Source organism: Lampetra fluviatilis, chromosome 34 (assembly GCF_964198595.1).
Source record: "Lampetra fluviatilis chromosome 34, kcLamFluv1.1, whole genome shotgun sequence".
In the NCBI taxonomy this organism is placed as follows: domain Eukaryota; kingdom Metazoa; phylum Chordata; class Hyperoartia; order Petromyzontiformes; family Petromyzontidae; genus Lampetra; species Lampetra fluviatilis.
Genome location: NC_136308.1, coordinates 9673100 through 9694152, shown reverse-complemented (window position 1 = coordinate 9694152; position 21053 = coordinate 9673100). Strand labels below are relative to the sequence as shown.

Sequence of the window (21053 nt, the reverse complement as noted above, 5' to 3'; positions counted from 1 at the left end):
TTCTCAGTGTCGATCTCCGTTGTCCTTTATTTGGGTTCGTATAAATCTCGCTCACACGGCGTCCTCGCTCAGGCCCACGTCTCCTCCGACGATCACTCCACAGCCACCCTGCTGCTCCGTTCTGCAGCCTCACTGCTGCTCCGCCCCGCAGCCACACTGCTGCTCCGCTCTGCAGCCTCACTGCTGCTCCGCTCTGCAGCTAGCCTTCCACAGCCCGTTAGCCCTCTGCGTCCTGACACCGATGGCTGACGGTGCCGACGTCTCCCGACGCGTGGCGATCGCGCCACTCTCCCCGTACTGCCCAGCGTGGCCTCCTCCCATTTCACTCCGTCTCAACTCCCCGATCCCCTTCCGGTTCTCTCCCTAAATCCTCTCCCCCACGTGACCCTAACTCTTCTCTCTCCTCACGTGACCCAGACTCCGCCCCCCTCAATCCTTGCTCGCATTACAGATGTGTGTGTGTGTGGGGAGGGATAGTGCAGCGGTCAGCGCGCTGTGCTATGAATCTGGTGACCCGAGTTAGATTCCCGTTCTTGGCTAACACCAGTGATGACTATCTGAACCAGTCCTGGGCCTCCCCTAGGTCGACTCAGCCTTAAAGTATTACTTTGTGCGGTGTATAAAAACATCACTCGTGGGGAGATGAAGGCAGCCGGGCGTGGTGCTGGCCAACCACCCCCTCATGTGCCGTGCCGGCCTTCATAGGTGCGACTCACTAATATTGTTGATAGAATTGCATCTCACATCTCATCTCAAACATTTGAAAGGACACCCCCAGTAGCAGCTGTCTCCTGTCCAGCACAAGGTGACTCAGCAGCTGGCCTGCAAGTGGGAATTCATTTGCCAGTATGGAGGGGGGGGGCGATCATTACTATGTTTAATCCCAAATAAGTAGTTTGCGGAAAATTTTATAACTTGGCAAATTTGGACCCTGACGCCTGGCACACAATGGCCTACTCGTATTGAACAATGCCACTGTGAAGCAGTAATAACTAGGCCAGCCTGCCGTAATCGAGCTGCGAACATCTACAACGAGCAGGGGAATACTAAAGTAACTAAACTAAATGAAACGGGTTTTTTTAGCAGGGAAGGCTCACTGAGCGACCTGGCCACAAATGATAGCTAAGGTGGAAATGTATAGCGGCTAAATACTTTAAACGCATGTTTTCTATATGTGGAGGGGAAAACCGGAAGACTCGGAGAAAAATATATAGCCGGCGTCAGGGTCGGGATCGAACCCATGACCTCCTCCATACTAGGCGAGGGAGATAACATCTCGCCCCAATTCCAGCTGGGCAACATCACCGCCCCGTCTTATCCTTGTGCGTGCATGCGTGGTGCATCCTTGTGCAGGAGCGCCGCTTCCCACGGCTGGTGCAGCGCGAGATGGAGGCCATGTACGTGGAGGAGCTGCGCGCGGCCGTCAACCAGCTGATGGCGAACCTGGAGAGCCAGCCAGTGGCGCGTGGCGGGCCCGACCCCAAGATGCAGAAGATGAAACGCTCGCAGAACTCGGCCTTCCTGGAGCTGGGCGGCGACGAGGCTGAGAACACGCTGTCTAAGTCCGACGTCGTCCTCACCTTTAACCTCGAGGTCAGAGGTCACAGGCGCTCGCTGATGGCACGTGGTGGCGGTTGATAACGGTTTAATGACAATTCCTTCATTACCCAGGAAAGCCGTGTAGAGTCTGAAAACTCTCGATCAGAAGGGTGCTGTACTTGAATATTTGGCCAACACCAGGTATGTTTATGTTAGCTATGGGGAGGAAATGTTTGAATAACCTGGAGAACAGGGGGAAAACATACCAAATCCACGCAGAAAGGTGCTCGTGCTACCACTGCACCAGCCTACTGTGCCAACCCTCATCCGTGTTACCAAATTCGTCACTTGTTGTCGCGAGATCCCAAGTGAACGATTTTTCTCTCAAAGCGACGGGCGACAAATCCAGTGGCTTTCCGGGACGAGGGCTTTACACAGATTCGGTGAGCAGATTCTGGGTGTGTATGAAGGAGCCTGTGTAAGTTTACCACGTGCCATATGGGGGTACTGTATATCACCCGGCAATATTTTTTGGCAACTTGAGATGGTCCATCGAGCAGGAATGTTGAGCTTCTTTTTTGGCGGCTTGACGCTCTCAGGAGTCCCCAACAACGGAGATAGGGAAACATTTTTTGAGAAAATGTAAACTATTATCTTTGTTCACAAATCGGAATATTTTATTGGAAGGACTTCATAAAAAAAAATCCCTATCCTGTCGATCGTTGCAAAGTTGGCAACTCCTGCAAACAAAAACGGAATTGGACAGCCAGTATGTGACGCACCTTAGTGGCCTCGCTCTCGGGTGTGCAGGCGGTGTAACTGCACCGGTGCCCCATGGGGCGGAAGGGACCCAGTGGAGGCAGGGGGGGCATTGCAATCCTTGCACCAGGCCACGTGCCAGCCATGCTAAACCACCGCTGCCCATGGTTGCACCGTGGGGCAATTGGAGATGAGGCAATCTGTCCGATAATCTGGGACGGCGTAATTGATAAGTGGGTTGGGTGGATTGTGGCACGCATGGGAGCAGCCAGGGAAGTTGATCTCGGTAAATACGAGACCCGGCTAATCGCAGCACACGTAAAATCGGGAGCCCACGTAATTTGGAATTTGTATTTACGTCATGAGGGTTTGGAAGCAGCAGGAATTAGACCCACAGCTTGGGAGGGAGAAGTCCGATCGAGTCCAGGAGGTACGACATGGTGCGTGGATTTGTGCGGTGGCCGAACAATCGAGTGTGCAGGCGTTTCAACTACTCGCTGCCCTCCCACGGGCCGGAGGAGCCCAGGTGCCGGGCTACGAGGAGGGGACGGGGGTGGCAGAGGGCACCACGGTGGCTAGGAGATTTTAACTACCTCGCCTGGTATATAGGAAGGAGGTCGTGGGTTCGATCCCGAACCAGACGCCTGTATATATGTATTTTGCATGTCTCTCTTCCCTTGGTTGTGTGGATTTTTCTCCAGGTCCTCCAGTTTCTCCCTTCACATTTACAAACATGCGTTTAGAGTATTTGGATGTAATACATTTCCACGTGATGAGCCACTTCGTTGAGCTGTCATTTGTGGCCAGGTCATGTCTGAAAAAGAGCAATATAGCTCTGTGGGCCTAACCGTATGAATAAAAAAAAAATTGAATAGTTTATAGTTGAGTTAAAGAGGTGGGGTGGGGAGGAGGGGAATGTGCATTTAATACATCTTTGACCATCATGCTACACCACTGTTGTAGACTCGGAGAGAGATCCACACTCCGATAGAAACCCAAAGCCTTACATAGGCCGAGTTGCGATTTCCAAGTTCTGAAGTGTCGCGAGTTTATGGTTCCAAACATGGTCACCAGTGACTCGCATAGAGATCCATAGATTACATAGACGCCCACGGATCTGCATGCAGGCCCATAGATCCATTGGTGTCGCTCTCGAGGTTGCAGGTGCTGGAATTGAACCCCGGGGCCCAGCGCAGGTGTTGGGCTACGAAGAGACGGGGGAATATGACAGGGGCAGGGGGGATCGGGGATGGGGATGGATGGCATAGCAACCATACTGCACCACTCACGTTCGTCTGAAGTGTTGTGCTGTGCAATGTGGTGTGGAATCTTGCATTGTGTGTATTATAGTTTCGTGGTTGTGAAGTGTTTTCACGTTTGTGACCTTCTGTTTTGTGCTCTGTTATCAAGTGGTGTGACGTGTGTGGGTGTGTTGTAGCATGCTGTGTAGTTGTGTGTTGCGGTCTGCTTTGACGGAGTGTGTGCGTGTGTAGTGGCAGCCGCTCGTGCGATGTGTTGTACCATTTTGTGCTGTCGCTTGGGCACTTTTCCTCTCCCCTGCGGTTGTGCAGCCATGTGTTTTTTGTGGTTCTGCGATTGTGTATTTTTTTTCAGTTACATGGTCTTGCAGTTGTGTGGTTTTTCAGTTGTTGTTTTTTTACATGCAGTTGTGCAGATATTCGGTTGTGTCAATGTTCAGTTATGTGGTTGTGTGATCGCTTGGTGGTATGGATGCGTGGCTTTGCGCAGTTATTTGGTTGCGGGTTCAAGCGGATGCTTGGTCGCGTGGATCTATATCCGCTTGGCTGTTCGTCGTTGTGCGGCTGTAGATTGTCATCCATGAGGTGGCGGGGCTTAAGGCGCTGGCTCCGAACCGCATCGTCTACTGCACCATGGAGGTGGAGGGCGGCGCCAAACTCCAGACCGACCAGGCCGAAGCGTCCAAGCCACGGTGCGCGATCGCAAAAGCTGAGACGCGTCGACACAAGGCTGTGATGCTCCATCTGTGGCCGTTGGCGCCTCCCGTGTGTGCGCTCGCTTAACAGCACTCTCCCCGAACAGCCTGTGAGGTGTAGGCTATTCGGGGGACGAGGGGGGGGCAGTTTTGTTGTCTCTATCTTTGTACTTGTGCTGCTGGGGCAGTGTGAGGGTCAGGGTGAGGATGAGGGACTGCGTGACGTGTGTCGGTGACATGGGACAGAAGTATTGACTACAAACTACTGTCATCCAGCACTGTGGAGGCAGCGAGGGTTAGGAGACAGCACGAATGTTGCAAAACTAAACTTTTTATTTTATTTTACCACGTGTAAGGCCCACTGAGCTGCGTAGCTCTTTTTCAGAAGCCACCTGGCCACAGATGATAGCTAAACGAAGTGGCTCATCACAAAAGCCAAATGCTCTGAACGTTCTTCCCGTGGGCGTCGAGGTGCCATACCATGGCTTGCCAGGAGGAGGCAGTACAGCAAGTGGATTTCTATCTATCCGGGGATGAAGTGTTGCATCGCCCATGCCCAGCACATGTCGGTTTCCTCCGGGTGCTCTGGTGTTCTGCCACACGTATGAACACTCATTAATGGGCTAAAAGCATCTTAATATATAGAGGACCGCAGAGCTTAAGTAGTTGTTGCCACCAGCTCATGGCCCAAGCTTGCCTTCCAGCTTCGTCAGCAGTTTCCCGCACGCCGTCGTAGCGAAACGCACGGCAAGCGCGTTTTGACATTTTATTTCATTTTCACTCTTTCCGTCGCACTGTCCCCTCCCCCTCATTCCCTGTCTTCCCTCGCCACAGCTGGGGCACTCAAGGGGACTTCACGACGACGCACCCGCTGCCCGTTGTCAAGGTAAAGCTCTTCACTGAGAGCACCAAGGTGCTGGCACTCGAGGACAAGGAGCTCGGCAAGGTAAGGTCTCGAAACGACGCTCGCCTCTCCACCCTCGCAATACAGAGCTCATCGATAACCAACAGACGGTGCCGTAAGCAAGCGCCTGACACGGCGCAAGAGGCGGCAGGTGGGCGGGTGGCCAGCACTATGCCCGGCCGCCTTTATACACCAAACACACCAGGTACTTATTTAAGGCTGAGTTGACCTAGGGGAGGCCCAGAACCGGTTAAAATAATCGGCACTTTCATTGGTCATGAGTGGGAATCGAACTCGGGTGGCCGGGTTCGTAGCGCAGAGCGCTAACCACTGCGCTACTCCTCCACACCACAGCTCGCCACACAGCTCACCGATTGCCACGCATCACACACACACGCGATGCTCCACAGGCTACACTCTCCACACCGTACAGCGCACGCTGTGTTATCAATGTTGCACACCGTACGCCACGTGGTGCGGCATGTGGCGAGTTTGGGGAGCGTGGTTGTACATGGTGAGCCGTTTGGTGCGTGGTGGTGAGTTTGGTGAGCGGTGTGGCATGTGGAGAGTTTGGTGAGCTCTGTGGTCCCATCTGCTCCCAGGTCCTGCTCACCCCAACGCCTACCAGCCCCAAGTCAGCTGACTGGCACAAGATGGCCGTCCCAAAAAACAGCCCTGACCAGGACATTAAGATCAGGCTTGCGGCACGCATGGACAAGCCTCAGAACATGAAGCATTGTGGGTAAGTCACGTGATAAATCACCCCTATCACTGCTGCCCCCTAAACCCAGGTAGGTAACCTGTCACCTTATCTCAAAGCACGATGGGTAAATAATAGTCGACTCCCAACGTGTTCTTCTTCTTCCTCGAATCGTGCCACTCGTGTGGGGTCTGCTGCCATCTTGGTCCTCTTCCTACCCTGGGGAATCATCTCCACATCCACTCCACAGTCCTTCACATCCTGGTTCACCACTTGGAACCCCACCTATGACCAATCCTGCCTGCCAGTCTTCGCCCTGCTGTTTACACGTTCATGACCTCTGCTGCCAATGTGGTTCTCCTCTCTTGTTACACTTGGGTCGACTTTCTCTCGGCTCGTCTGAGATGGGTACCACTCCGGCATCCTGCATGGTGGGGGGGGGGGGGTGAGGGAGGGGGAGATGCACGCTTGAAATTACACTGTGAGACGGGAAGAGGAACTCTTGGACAAGAGAACATACGCAAGTGAGAGGCAAATATTCACTGCTTACAAATAATCAACGGACTTGGAAAGAACACAAGGTGGGATTGTGGCCTCAGATCGAGTCCAATGAAGAAGAGGCAACCAAAGGAGCGAAACACGTCAGAGAGGGCGGTGGAGCAGTGAAATCGGTAGGCGATGTTCTTTTTCGTATGGCCAATGTTTCTGTAGACCAACAACTATAATTTTTACATTGTGGTGGTTGAGCCAGATAACCGTCAGGAGCTAATGATTAGGAGCTCAATGGATTGTTACATCCATCGCAAGAGCGTGGGAGATGGTGACGGCTTGGGGTCGGCCTTCATCTATCAGTGGATTGATTATGGATGATGATGATGATGACGAACGGCATCAGCATCGGCACCTACGAGACAAAGGTGACGGAGTGCGGCTTCTCCGGCGATGGCAGCGCCCACTCGATGCGGAGCCACCCAGGGATGTGTTGCTTTCACTGTCGACCATTAAAGTGAGTTTGAGATCTGGGAGGGGTGGAGGGGGCAGGGGGTGGTAGGGGGGAATTCCTCCCAAAGGGTTTATTGCAGCAGTGGGTGCACAAACCCTGGCTGATGACGATGACGATTGATGATGATGATGATGAAAATTGATAATATCGCTGGACACGATATTAGTCGTTTTCCTGCTATGGGAGTATCGAACAAATATTAGCTGCAACAAGTCCAGCAGCTTTCCCCGTGCCGGGGTCGCGCCTCCGTAAACCAGTGGTGGCTGGTGCAGGTGGTTTAGGGGCGCGCGTTTGGACAACCTCACCTCTCTCCCGACTCGCCGCACCGGCTCTGCAATGTCACCGCGGGTGTTTAGTTACCAGACAAAGTGTGCCATTAATAATTCAGCGGGCTCCCAAGCTGCCCGAAGACGCCTCGCGCCGAGGTTCGCGGAAATGTATTTCTTTTTTAAACGAATTAGAAAGCGGCGATTTGAAATCCGGGAAGACGGTTGTCTGGAGAAGAGGGGCGCACGGCGTGAGCACGCTCTTGCAGATGCACACAATCTGACGAGTGCTTCCACGACTGCCGGGAAAGTGGACTTGTACTGATCCCAGAATTGAGCGAGAAATGGATCGGGAATGCATCAGGAATGACTCTGGAATGGATCAGGAATGGATCAGGAATGACTGGGCACTGGATCAGGAATGGATCGGGAATGGATCAGGAATGAATCAGGAATGTCTCATGAATATCTCAGAAATAGTCCGAACGTGGCTGAGCAGTTAAACAAAGGAAATTACTTCACGGCATTATATTGACCCGAGTCAACGGCCGAATCAGAATCTCTATTTATCCTGGAGAAATCCGTTGAGCTATGAAGCTCGTTTTCACAGATGCTCAGTCGGGGTGGGTCGTAAACGTAACGGAGTGCGGGACCCTTGCCACAGGAAGCATCGGTATGGACTGCATGGGAGGTGCAGTATGAATATAATTTGCTCTTATGAGGCCCCTTTCACAATGTCTCAAAGTGCCATGCGGGAAAAGGACAAATATAATTCTAAAAGAAACCGGGTGGTAAAATAAAAGCCAGACGGGAACAAAGCTCATGAGAGAAGGCTTTTTGTTTAAAGGTTTGTGTTTTAGTCGACGCATAAGAGATGTCAGCACTGGCGGAGAGCCTGAAAGCCAACGGTAGGGAGTTCCATAAGTGGGGAGGGGGGGCACGAGTAGGAAGTTCCACAAGCGGTGGAGGGGGGCATCAGTAGGGAGTTCCACAAGCGGTGGAGGGGGGCATCAGTAGGGAGTTCCACAAGCGGTGGAGGGGGGCACGAGTAGGGAGTTCCACAAGCGGTGGAGGGGGGCATCAGTAGGGAGTTCCACAAGCGGTTGGGGGGGGGGCACCAGTAGGGAGTTTAGTAAGCGAGAAGGGCACCACAAATATGAAGTGATGATGCTGGGTGCCTGTTGCCTTGTGGGAGTCGGTGGGGGTGGCGGGAGGCGGCTGTGGCGAGGTTGTCGGTTCCCCCCCCCCCTCCCCCTTGATGGAACGAGCCCCGGGCGGCAGCAGCAGCGGCGGGTCCGAAATAGATGGGGTGATTTTTGTTTTTGTTTTCTGAGAGCACATGGCTCGGTTTCTAATGGAATTTTAACAAAATAACAAAACCGTAGACCGCGGCAGAGCCGCAAGGAAACCCGCGGGGGAATATTGAGAGGCCCTCCGTATATATTTCTGACGGTCCTATTAGGTGCGTGACAGCTAATATCGAAACGTCCGTGTTTTATCGTCTTAATTTTTGGTTTTTCGAATGGCGTTGGTACGGCCTGCGTCACGCGTCTTCGGCTTACGTTGCTTGTATCCGGATATGCAACCGTGTGGATTTACACAGCCGTGTCCAAATCCAAAGACGCTGAACAGAAACGGTGGGAATATTTATTTTACAGAGCGAAGGGGCGTTGATCACAGGTAGAGAGGAGAAAGAGAGGGGGGGAGAGGTCTTGAGGTGGTGGGCAGGGATTTGACTGCATCGATGGCTGGGGGGGGGGGGGGGAAGAAGATCCAGACTGTTTTGGGGCAGCAGAGGAAAATAAGTGGAGCTCCCAATTGAGCGAAGTTTAATCGGGGGGGGGGCTTCGACAGAAAGCCTTGGTCGCTGGAGTGGAGTGTAGCGAGACGAAATTGCAGAGGTAGGAGAGTGTGCGGAGGGGAGTGATATGTAGGCTGGGACGAGTCAGTGGGGGGGGGGTATCTTGATGGGTCAGTGCAATCTCAACATTGATGTGGGACTGGGAGCTACACACGGTGGTGTGGTCATCTGTCGGTGGACATCACTTATTCATGTGCACCCTCACTCTCGGATGTGGTGAATCCCACCACCCCCACCCACTTCTCACCTCGACGTTCGATGAATTGTAGCGATTCGGGTTCGCGATTCCATTCAAGGGCCAACGCTGTTGGCACTCGCGGCCTCCAGTGGAGGAGAACGACAAAGATCCAAGGGCCTAACGAAGACCAACGGGGCACGCGGGGGTGGTGTGGCCACTGCGGGGGGCCACCTTTACACACCGCACCAGGCTAGCTCGTTTAAGGCTGAGTCGACCTAGGGGAGGCCCAGCACCGGTTCAGATCATCATCACTAGTGTTGGTGGCCGTGAGCGGGAATCGAACTCGGGTCGCCGCGTTCGTAGCGTAGTGTCACTGACCACTCACCATATACCGCCCGCTTTGTCTTCCCACCCGCACCACTCGTCGGATGTTCGCATGGTGGGGGGGAGGCTCGTGTCGTCCCCACTGCTGGGGGAATGGGTCCAGCCTTGTGCTGCCCTCTAGTGGAGCAGATGGGAACTGCAGAGCCGGCGTCTTACACTGGGGATGTGTGTGGATGGGTGGGGAGCGCTGGCGCCGTGCTTAGCGCACGCACTCGGCAGCGAATCCCGGCGGGCGGACTGGATTTCAATTAACTCACATTCATAGCCTAGCATCGGTGACAAATATCACAACTGGCCCTGGGTCTCTCCCCTAGGTCAACTCGGCCTTCAAAGAGAACATGCTTGCGGTGTGCAAAAAAATCGGCACACAAGCCTTGGGCATACCACGCCTCTGTGTGTTGTTGTAGTCCTCTTATTAGGTGCTCGCTAACAGCAGCGCTTGCCCCAACGGCCCTGTGTGCTCTATACCGGGGGGTCTTTGTCATCATCCCATCGATAGTCCAATAACTTGATCTAGGTACATCCCCGTGCGTGTGATGTGTTCTTGTGAATATGCTGCGTGGGCGACGTTACGTCGGATCTCCGAGCGTCGCATATCCGCCCTGAACGACTGCCGGGATGTTCACAAACCCGACCTGTACTCGTTATTATATTTCTAACCTCGAGTACATTCTAACCTCGCTTCCAAAGCACCGCAAAGCCTTGGCCCAGGCGATTAAAGCAGCTTGCGATCGATGAGTGTCCAGTGACCTTATTGGTGCACGGTGGTGAATTTGACATTTTCTATCGGTGGTTGCGTACACCTCAGTCCCCCAGTGAGTCGGATGTGCATTGTTTGTAATCCACTTTGCAAAGGCGGATCGAGAAACTTCTCAATGAGCAATGGGGAGGGGGGGGGCAGGACGGAAGGGGCAGAGTGGTGGTAGGGGGGGGGGCATTCCCAAAATTCCAATCTTTTAAAATAGGACCCTACATTCAATAACAAAACAATTCGATGTATTGTATCTGTTACATATCGATAAAATACCAATGTTGTGGTATCAAGGTTGGGGAGAGTTGGAGATTGCCCCAATCCCCCCCCCAATCCCCGCTCCTCGGCTGCTCACAGAAAGGATAACACTCGAACCAATGGAATGCGTCTGCCCCGTTGCTTCCCCTACTTTACGTGATGTAAGAACACAATCTCGCCCGGTGTTGTTGGTCACAAGAGATGCGACCGCGGAGTTGGCGTGGATCAAACAATGTGGCCGTGGCTTTGAGTCCTGGAGTCGAGTTTCTCATTGACGCCGCCCATTAGACGCAGAGCCATCTCAGATTTCTGAATTCTTGGGCCAAATGCGGGCCCTGAAATTCCTATCCTGTGCTAAAGCCTGCCAACTCACGGTGGCTTTCCTTGACAGAGTGGTGTTAGGAGTTGTGGAAGGGAAAAATATATTTTTGTTATAATGTGTTGTACTTGTCTGCATTTTTTTTTCTGCTCCGTTCAGAGCCTGTTTAATTTTATACTCCGAGACAGAGAAAAACATGGATCGGGGTTAAAAATCGGAGACATCACTCGAAAGACTGTGCAGGATGGTGACAGAGGGGGGGGGGATTGCAGAAAGTGGGAGCAGCAGCCGAAGAGGAGCAAATCTGCCACTGAGCAAAGATTGCCTGAGCCAGAGACCCACTGTGACGAATATAGGTAATGTATGACGATACGATGTTAACGCTACGGAGAAGCAGATCATGTCTCCACATTACGCAATAAAACTAGTTTTAACACAACCCAGATTTGAGGTTTTCGTGACTGCAAGGATCCATACTTTTTGTTTTTTTTCGGTAAATTCACGTAGGTAAAAAAAAACGTCGTGATTTAATTTAGTTTTAATTAAAAAATAATAATTACCTGCGTGACTTTACCGAAAAAAATAAAGTATTAACACAACCCGTCGACTCTGCGGCCTGCTGCCGTTCCGGGATTAAAACATTCGGCAGCATTGATTCAGTCCGAGCAACGCTCAGCACCGGTTTTGACATAGTGGGGGGTGGGGGGGCAGTCGGGAAGGGCCGTATTGCATCGTTAACGCTGGTGGGAGGAGGACGCGCCTCTGCCGCTGTGGTTATCGAAGCAGCAGGGGGCAGTGGTGAATTGTGGGAGGGAGCCACTGCCTCGAGGATGTGGAAGCCACAGCGCCCCTGCTGGGTGTGCCTGGTGGTGGGGTAAGTGGGGTGGGGTGGGTGAGACTGCATTTTTAAGTGGGATTTGTGGAACCATTTTGATCGGAGAATTGTGTAATTAACGGCCTCGTGAGTGACTATTATTAGGGACCTGACGGTTCACTGCTCGCCCTCTCTCCACCGCAGTGCGACGATTTGATACTTTTTGCCGGTCACGGCTTAATTGAAGAATTAGCTCTGGAAACTTTAACATTCAGGTTTTCAATCTTGCGCCATGACCTTTTATTTGAAGCATATTTCAGTTCATCGGTGGACTGGAGCAGGTAGCACGTGGTTAGTAGCAGTAGCCATGGTCCATAGGAAAAGCAATACTGGATGTGGTGTCCCGGGTGCGGAATTATGCTCCACATTGCCGACGGGACGAGGCCTGATCCAGACGCGTTGTTCATGGCATGGTGCCGTAGAATCAGGGTTGGTGGGTTGAATCAGCCCATCGTGCTTTTTGGGGTTGTGAAAATAGGTACCACTTTGTGGGGAATTCAACAGTCGTCTTATGGATAGTCTCACCTCCCACCATAGGAATGCGAAAATCTATCTCTGGCTCAGGGTGCCACGGTGGCGAGATGTTAACTACCTCGCCAAGTATACAGGAGGTTGTGGGTTCGATCCCGACCATGAGACATGTGTATTTGGAGTTCTCCCCGTGATTTTGTGGATTTTTCTCCAGGTCCTCCGGTTTTTCCCTCGACATTGAGAATCAACATCACGTGTTTCGAGTATTTGGCTGCTATACATTGCCATGCGATAAGCCACTTCTTTGAGCTATCATTTGTGGCCAGGTCCTTTCTGAAAAAGAGCTATATAGCTCAGTGGGCCCTTACCTAGTAAAATAAAAAGTTTGGTCGTATAGTTAGTCATTGAGCAGAAAATCACTTCCTTGAGAACACCCAGCAGCTGAAACCTGGATTCGAACCCAGGCTTTCAGCGGTACCTCCCGGACCTTTCGGCCACCTCCCGGCTCGCTGTGTTTTTAACGTCGCCGTTAAATGCTGTGCTTTGTTCCCCCCCCCCCTTCCCAGGTACCTGTGGGCCGTCGGCAAGAACGTTTGGAAACGCTGGAAGAAGCGGTACTTTGTGCTCGTGCAGGTAACACATGGCACCTGGAGAACATGGCTCTCCCGCACGTTCCTCCGAGTAGCACGGTTGGCTACGTGCGGTGCGAAAGAAGTTCAACATACACACATACATTTCCTCCTGCCTCCTACTCCACCTCCCTCCCTCCTTCTCTTCCTCCCCTCCCTCCACCCTCCTACCCCCCTCTGTCCTCCACCCTCCACCCCCCACTCCTCCCTCCTCTAACTCCTCGTCTTGGATCTATTTCAATGCTTCCCAACCGGTGGTCCACTTAGCCCTCGGAGTGCCCGTGACATCTTCAGGGGGGTACATGATGCAGTTGACGAATGGAGGTTAATTGGTTCTAATTTTTTGAAGTGTCGGCTAAATGTCTTCGGTGTTAATCGCGTGCAAATGTAATTTCAATGTCATGTGTCAATTATGTCACTATTTTGAGGACTGTATGTGCTGGTAGGTGTACAGAGACAGCTGTATGTATTTCTTTCTAGATTTGAAGCTTTCGTGACTGCAATGATTCATATTCTTAGGTTTTTTCGGTAAAGTCACATAGGTAAAAACATTAAAAAAGTAAAATAACGTACAAATTTGCCCGTTTTCTATCAGATACTCTGCTCCCCTTCACAGGCAAGACCTCTTCAGCAGTACTCAACCCAATTAGTCTCTATGGTTAAGGACATAGTACTATCTCCTGATGACATCCTCGTCAGCTTTGATGTAGTATCTTTGTTCACCAAAGTCCCAGTACCGGACACCCTAACAATAATTGAGGACTTAGTCCAACATGGATTGAATTCTGATGTACCTGCGCTGGTTAGGCATTGCCTCACCAACACTTATTTTACCTGGAATGGCACCTTCTACAAACAGAATGAGGGTACCCCTATGGGCTCCCCCTTGTCACCAGTTATAGCCAACATGTTCATGGAAAAGTTTGAATCAGACGCCATCCAGACATCCACCCTGCGTCCTTCCTTGTGGAAGAGGTATGTGGACGACACTTTCGTCATCTGGCCACATGGCCTCCCAGCATTGAACCACTTCTTGGACCACATCGATTCTAGACACCCATCCATCAGATTCACCATGGAAGTGGATAAAGACAGTAAACTACCTTTCTTGGATATTCTGTTTGAGAGGAGGCCTGACGGATCTTTGGGACATTCTGTCTACAGGAAAGCCACCCACACAGATTCCTACTTGAAACCGGATTCCCACCACCACCCATCTCAAAAGAATTCTCTCATCAAAACGCTATACCAAAGAGCCCATGGCATTTCTGACCAACACCACCTGGCCGGTGAATTAAGACATGTACATCGGGCCCTCAGGATGAACGGATACTCTGACCGCACTATCCGCCAAGCTGTTTCTCCCACCATACAGAAACAGCCACATGAAACTCCGACCAAAACTATCACGTTGCCATACATAGCAGGCGTGACCAAAAATATCTCAAAAAGATATTTTCCGAGACCAAGGTTCTCTGCAAACCTCCTGGCTACCATCAAAGGTTTGTACACGAAGCCATACAAATATACAAACACAGACATAATTTCAACCGTGATGACGGTTACAAACTGAGTAATCATTGGAAAGATGTGATTAACCATGCAAAAAAGATTTAACTACACTTATTTGCCAATCTTATTTGACAGACAACCATTACAGTTTTACCATGTTTAGTGGTGGTCTCCTTGTCCCAGGTCGCGTCACAAACCGCACCTCTCCATAACAAAGGCTCAACCTTTGTTATGCAGTCTATTCTTAGTCTTAAGCCTCACCTTACCATATTAATAAAAAGTATGCGGCCCTTGCCCCACCACCTTCTCCAACCATTATATAAACGGAGTGGTAGCTCCTGCAATCTCTCATTTACTTGATACAGCTGTCGTGGCTGTGACGGTACCACCTGAAGACGGAAGCTTGTGTTGCCTCCGAAACGTCGTGATTTTTATTTTATTTTATTTTACTTTTTTAATGTTTTTACCTACGTGACTTTACCGAAAAAACCTAAGAATAAGCTGTATGTATGTTTAACTTCTTTCGCACCATACGTAGCCAAGCGTGCTAATCGGACGTGCGTTGATAGGGCTAATAGGAGGGGGGGGGTGGTACACGACAGGCAGAAGGATGGCCACTCGTGGTCTTAATTCAATTGATCAAATCTTAACTTCACTGTTACGGGACTACACTCTGCTCTATTTCTACGCTAGAATATCTATGCTGCCCGCCTTGACCAATCTGCACTGACCTAGCATGGCGACGTATAGGTCGATTACCCACCCCCTCCACCACGATCCACACAGCGTCAGGAGGAGGAGGCCCTCATCCCGCAGTGGATTGGACACAAGGGCCGTACGTGTAGCGTCATGACCATTTTCACCGAAATGTTTTCGGTCGTCGTCACCGTCACCGCCATCATGGGCTGTGCTCGGAGAGCAGGGCCGGTGGGCATTTGGCTCGCAGAATTGTTATTTTAGTTTTAACCATGTCAGGCCCACTGAGCTATATACCTCTTTTTTCAGAAGCGACCTGGCCACAAATGATAGCTCAACCAAGTGGCTTATCATGTGGAAATGTATCGCAGCCAAATACTCTGAAGGGATATTGATTGTAAATGTGGCGGGAAAAACTGGGAGGACCCAGAGAAAAATCTACGCGGCCGCGGGGAGAACATGCAAACTCCAAATATACAGGAGTCGGGGTCGAGATCGATCCCACGACTTCCTGCATACCAGGCGAGGGATTTAAAATCTCGGGGAGGGGGTGGGGGGTTTGTTTGGGGGGTGGCCTTCATCCAGCAGCGGTTAGAGCATGTGCATCCCCCCCCCCACCCCCTGTTCCCATGCCCACGCAGGTGAGCCAGTACACGTTTGCGATGTGCAGCTACCGCGAGAAGAAGACGGAACCACAGGAGCTACTGCAGCTGGACGGCTACACGGTGGACTACACGGACCCGCACCCCGGTAGGGACCGCGGTGCCGCGGCTTTCCCCATACACACCGGTCACCCCCCCCCCCCCACCTCCTGGCACCGGTAGAAATAGAAGAAAGGCAAATGTGGAGTCCTGAAATTGTTTGCTCAGGCCATGACTGGCAGAAGTGCCCTCCAATAGCAGGGGATCTGTCTCGCGGGAGTGGTTGGTCTACGCTTCCACGGTGAGCAGTTGTGTTGGGAGTGGGGGGCATACCAACACTTTACCCCACCACACAGGACCACCACACACGAGCTGCCGATCCACTAACTGTGGTGAACCCATTTACAGTAAAACCTTGGATTTCGAGCATAATTCGTTCCGGAAACGTGTTTGTAATCCAAAGCACTCGTATATCAGTTGTGATCACATGACGCTCGGCACACAAAGCGTATATACGTACTACTCGTATTGCAAGACCTCGCTCGTTTATCAAATTCATATTTATTAAAAAAATTTGCTTGTTTTGCAAAACACTCGCAGACCAAGTTACTCGCAATCCAAGGTTTTACTGTATATTGCCGGGTGGACAGAGGCGGGGAGAGATTTAAGAAACGTGCTCCCAATGTTTTGCAAGTCCAATGTGCTGGCCATTAGACCACGTGGCAGAATTCCCCCTAGACCTACTGGTACCTGTCAATAACTCGTGCCTCAAACCACAAAGCCACGATTCAAATATTACAAAGTGGAACAGATGCTCAGGAATATTGGTTGCTCTGGGAAAACACATTAATTCCTCGAGAAAAATATGCGTGGGGTACTTATTCTGTGACACTGACAACTGAACTATTGGTTTAACACTGGTGTCTGAATTATATTAGCTCATCACTCAACCCTAATTCCCGGCCTCATCCCCCGTAAGTCAGGGCTTAATTTATCACTGAATGTTTTGCAGGTGGATTGTAGATGGTAGTAGGTGGCACGTGAGTTGAAGTAGCCACAGCCAGAGCGAGAGGCATACTGGATGTGGTGAGCCAGGTGCAGAAATATTTTACCGGCTCACCGACCTGGTTAAACCCAGCCAGAATGAAGCCCTGGTTCCAAGGGGGAATAAATGTTCTCTGACACGGCCGAAGTAAGCTCGCCATAGATCTCCCCTAAGCCCTGTGCTGCCGAATAGCATTAACTCATCGCTCAACGCTAAGCCCTGGTCACAACCCCGACCGTTATTTCCTCCCGTGATCACTGAGCCTCGACATTTGACACTGCTGTTCTGCCGCTGGGCGCTGCTATTCTGCTGTGTTGTTGCTTTTTTTTTGCTGTGCTGCTGCTGCATTGCTGCTGTTGTGCTGCTGCTGCTGTGCTGCTTCTTTGCTGCTGCTGCTGCTGTTGCTGTGCTCTTGTTATTGTGGTGTGCTGTGCTTCTGCTGTGCTGCTTGTGCACTGCCGCTGCGCTTCTGCGGAGCTGCTACTGCGCTGATTTCTGTTGCTGCTGCGTGCGCGGCGAGCAGGTCTGGAGGGCGGGCGCGCCTTCTTCAACGCGGTGAAGGAGGGCGACCTGGTGACGTTTGCCAGCGCCGACGAGCAGGACCGCATCCTGTGGGTGCAGGCCATGTACCGCGCCACGGGGCAGACGCACAAACCCGTGCCGCCCACGCAGGTGCAGAAGCTCAACGCCAAGGGCGGGGGCCCCCAGATCGACGCACCCATCTCCCAGTTCTGTGAGTAGAGAACGACGACGCGGTGACTGGATGCAGCGCCGCCCCCCTTTAACCCGCTCCTTGCACGCGGCCAGCGACTTGCGTCAAAAACTTTTCAAAGGGAACCCCCCTCTCTCCCTTCCTCCCCCACTGGCAGCTGTCCCTGTGCATCGAAAGGTGACTAAAGCTGGCCTGCCAGCTTACGTTTGTCCTCATCGTGTGTGAAGTGCACGGGAACTGTAACCTTCGTAGCAGCGATGGAAGATAAATCATGAGGAGAACTGACCTCTAGTTGAGCGAGTGACCGGAGTGAATTGGTGAGTGCTGGATCTGTCGGTCAACCTGACTCTTTTTATGCGTGCGTGGGATTGTGTGCTTACTACGCTCAATCGCACATTCTCATAAGCACCAAACACACACGCATTCAACCTCTCACACATGCTCACTTATTCAAAAGCACAAAAAAAGATGAAGATTCCATTTATATAACCTTCAACGGACTTTTGGGACAAGTGCTATTAGTGAGCACCTATTCATACTGCAGAAGTGCACAAAGGGGTAGTGCAGCTAGGACCACGCCCGGCCGCCTTTGTCTCCCTCGTGGCGATGTTTACACATCACACCAGGTACTAACTTGAGGCTGAGTCGACCTAGGGGAGGCCCAGGACCGGTTCAGATAATTGTCGCCATGAGCCGGGTTCATAGCGCAGCGCGCTAACCACGACACGACCGTTCCCCACACACACACGCGTGTACACACACACGTGTACACACACACACGCGCGTGTACGCACATGTGTACACACACACACGTGTACGCACACACACACGTGTACGCACGCGTGTGTGCGCACACACACACACGTATACACACGTGCGCACGTAGGTCCTCACAAGCCCCCACCGTCCCCATGCCTCTCACGCCGCACCCACAGGGGCGCTCTCGTTTTCTCCCACTGCTCCAGGAATCGAACAAACAAAATCAAACCGCGCTACTCCCGACCCACGAGAGAAAGGCGAACTACTCCACGGAACAATTACCGCCGGGAAGAGAGAGAGCGGGAGAGCGAGAGAGAAAAAAACTGACGTGAGCTGAATGATGAAGGCCATTTAGCGGCATTCGCCGAGTTTGTGGGGGCGGTGGGATGAGTGGCGTGAGTGGGGGGGGGGGAGAGGCACGGGGCCCACGAGTCCCGTGCGCGGCTGTCACGTTAAATGTTGGAGGACGCAGGCAACCCGCGCTGACACGGACACACACACACACGCACCTCTCATAAAAGCCCTTTACCCTGGAATCTGCCCCCTAAGGGCGTTAATACAAAAAAAAGACACCATCCACCTCCCCCCCCGTCGCGACAGCTCCAGCCGCCGCTGCCCGCGTGTGAGCCCTGGCCAGCCGGCATCGCGCGTCGGTAGTAATAATTATCGATTTGAGGGTACAAAAGGCGAAGCCGCTCGCAACCCCCTCACCGCCTCGCGGCCATTCCGCGATTCCTTTTTATTTTTTGTTGTTGTTGTTGTCAGGGGCGTCGTTGTTTGTCTGGATATTTATTTATTTATTCCTTCGTCCAGATAAGTCTTCTATATATATGATAAATAAATAACGCGCCCCTGCAACATTAGGCCAGAGCAGAGAAAGGGAGTAAAATCGATACATTTCTCGCTGTCAAAAGAAGTATGGAAAGTCATCACCCTTTATCTGCGCTTTGTTGTTATAGATTATTTATTATTTGTGTGTGGTGTTTTTTTTTAATATATTTTTTTTTTGCTGCACATTGTGACGCGAAGTGCTGAGAGGCCGTAAAGTTTGGCAGGAAATAAAAGAGTGGGGTGAGGGGGGGTGGGAGAGAGACATTGAAAGTGCCGCGGCTCACGCCGCCGCACTTAGAGGGAAGGCATCCACCGTGGGTTTCAATGCGAACGGGGAGATGGGGAGAGACGAGGAGGAGGAGGAGAGGCACAATGGGAGCGCGCAGAGAGAGGGGAGCGCGTGGGAGAAGGGCGGGTGACATCGAGCGAGGGAGACGCCGAGAGAACGGGAAAAAAATGGGGGGGGGGGGGGGGGCGGGGATAAAGAAGAGCGCGAGAGGGAATTAGGGGAGCGAGATGGTGAGATGGGGGACAGAGAGATGGTGAGGAATGGGAGGGATAGACAAAGGGGATGAGGCGAGGAGGAGATGAAGGGTGACACACAGGTGCTTGAAGGCATTCCATTTCAGTCTCTACTGTCGAGTGGATCTGGGTCTAGGTTCTCTGGCGTGTATCTGTGTACGTGTGTGTGTGTACGTTGATAACTGTGTGTATGTGTGTCGGGCGTGATGATGGCCACGCACCCCCTCGTGTGCTGTACCGGCCTTCATAGGTGCTCACTAACAGCACTTGCCCCAACCGTCTGTCAAGGTTATACAAGGGGAGGGTTCTTTGTGTGTGTGTGTGTATATATGCGAATTGATGTGTGTTTGGGCTGTGTAGCAGTAGCATCGTGGTTTATTCATCGTGACGAGCTATGTTAGCTTCTACGCCATGCAAAGGCTGTGACAGATGGTAGATGGACCCAGCCTCAGCAGACCCCTTCACTGTAGCCGAGTTTGGAAATTACTTCAGGCGCACGGTTCAGATGGTTCTGCTGAGATCCTGGCTTCATATCCGGACGTCCACCAGTCCTTAAACTTTGTGCGTGCGTGCACATGCGTGGGGAGCGGTGGCGCCGTGGTTAGCGCACCTCGCTGCGAACCCGGTGACCCGAGTTCCATTACCACGATTTGACCTCAAATGAGTACCTTGTACCATGTGTAACCATCGGCACTGGGGAGACAAAGGCGGCCGGGCGTGGCGTCGACCACCACCTCGTGTGCCACCCCAGCCTTCACCACAGGCGCCACTCGCTGACCGCTCTTGGACCCGACGGTCTGTTCAAGGCTGTACACGGGGTGGTCGTGGTGGGGGGGGGGGAGATCTGTGTGTGTTTTGTGTCCGTTCACACTGCAGACGCGGACCGCGCCCAGAAGCATGGCATGGACGACTTCATCGCGGCGAACCCGTGCACCTTCCCGCACGCCGAGCTGTTCGACACCCTGCAGCGCCTCACCCTGCTGCATCGCACGGGCGACACCACCGCCTCCCTGGTGAGCGGGCACAGGAGCAGCGCCGTGCGTGGCACGCGTGCCGTTGATGATCGTCAGTGCTCGACATTGGTGATGAAAGAGCTTTGCCGGTCATCGGATTCCTCCAGGATGAATAAATATTATTTTATTTCGATTTAAAGCTTTCGTGACTGCAGGGATTCATCTACTTGGTTCTTTTGGTAAAGTCACGTAGAAGGAAAATAATAAAATAATAAAATTACAACATAATAAAATACAATTCTCACGACATTTCGGCCACAACGCAAGCAAAGGACAGCTGCTTGCGTTGTGGCTGAAACGTCGTGAGAATTGTATTTTATTATGTTATATTTTTATTATTTCATTATTTCCCTTCTACGTGACTTTACCGAAAGAACCAAGAAGAAAAATATTATTTTATTCTGATCGTCTTATCGCCGTCGTACATCCTCAGCCGCGACCTGTCCACCGCTCTACGTGTGTAGATTGAGTG

General features: G+C 52.0%; 1 protein-coding gene across 6 annotated transcripts in view; it reads left to right on the top strand.

The window, feature by feature from the left end:
* The window catches only part of LOC144944368 (calcium-dependent secretion activator 1-like), a 118608-nt gene that overhangs the window by 58254 nt on the left and 39301 nt on the right, over positions 1-21053 (top strand). For all 6 annotated transcript variants that reach the window (XM_078872477.1, XM_078872476.1, XM_078872475.1 and 3 more), the window contains exons 5-12: positions 1354-1593; positions 4128-4249; positions 5087-5198; positions 5759-5898; positions 12788-12854; positions 15700-15808; positions 17268-17477; positions 20445-20581. In XM_078872477.1, the coding sequence (XP_078728603.1) occupies positions 1354-1593; positions 4128-4249; positions 5087-5198; positions 5759-5898; positions 12788-12854; positions 15700-15808; positions 17268-17477; positions 20445-20581 (1137 nt within the window). The remainder of the gene's footprint in view (positions 1-1353; positions 1594-4127; positions 4250-5086; positions 5199-5758; positions 5899-12787; positions 12855-15699; positions 15809-17267; positions 17478-20444; positions 20582-21053) is intronic.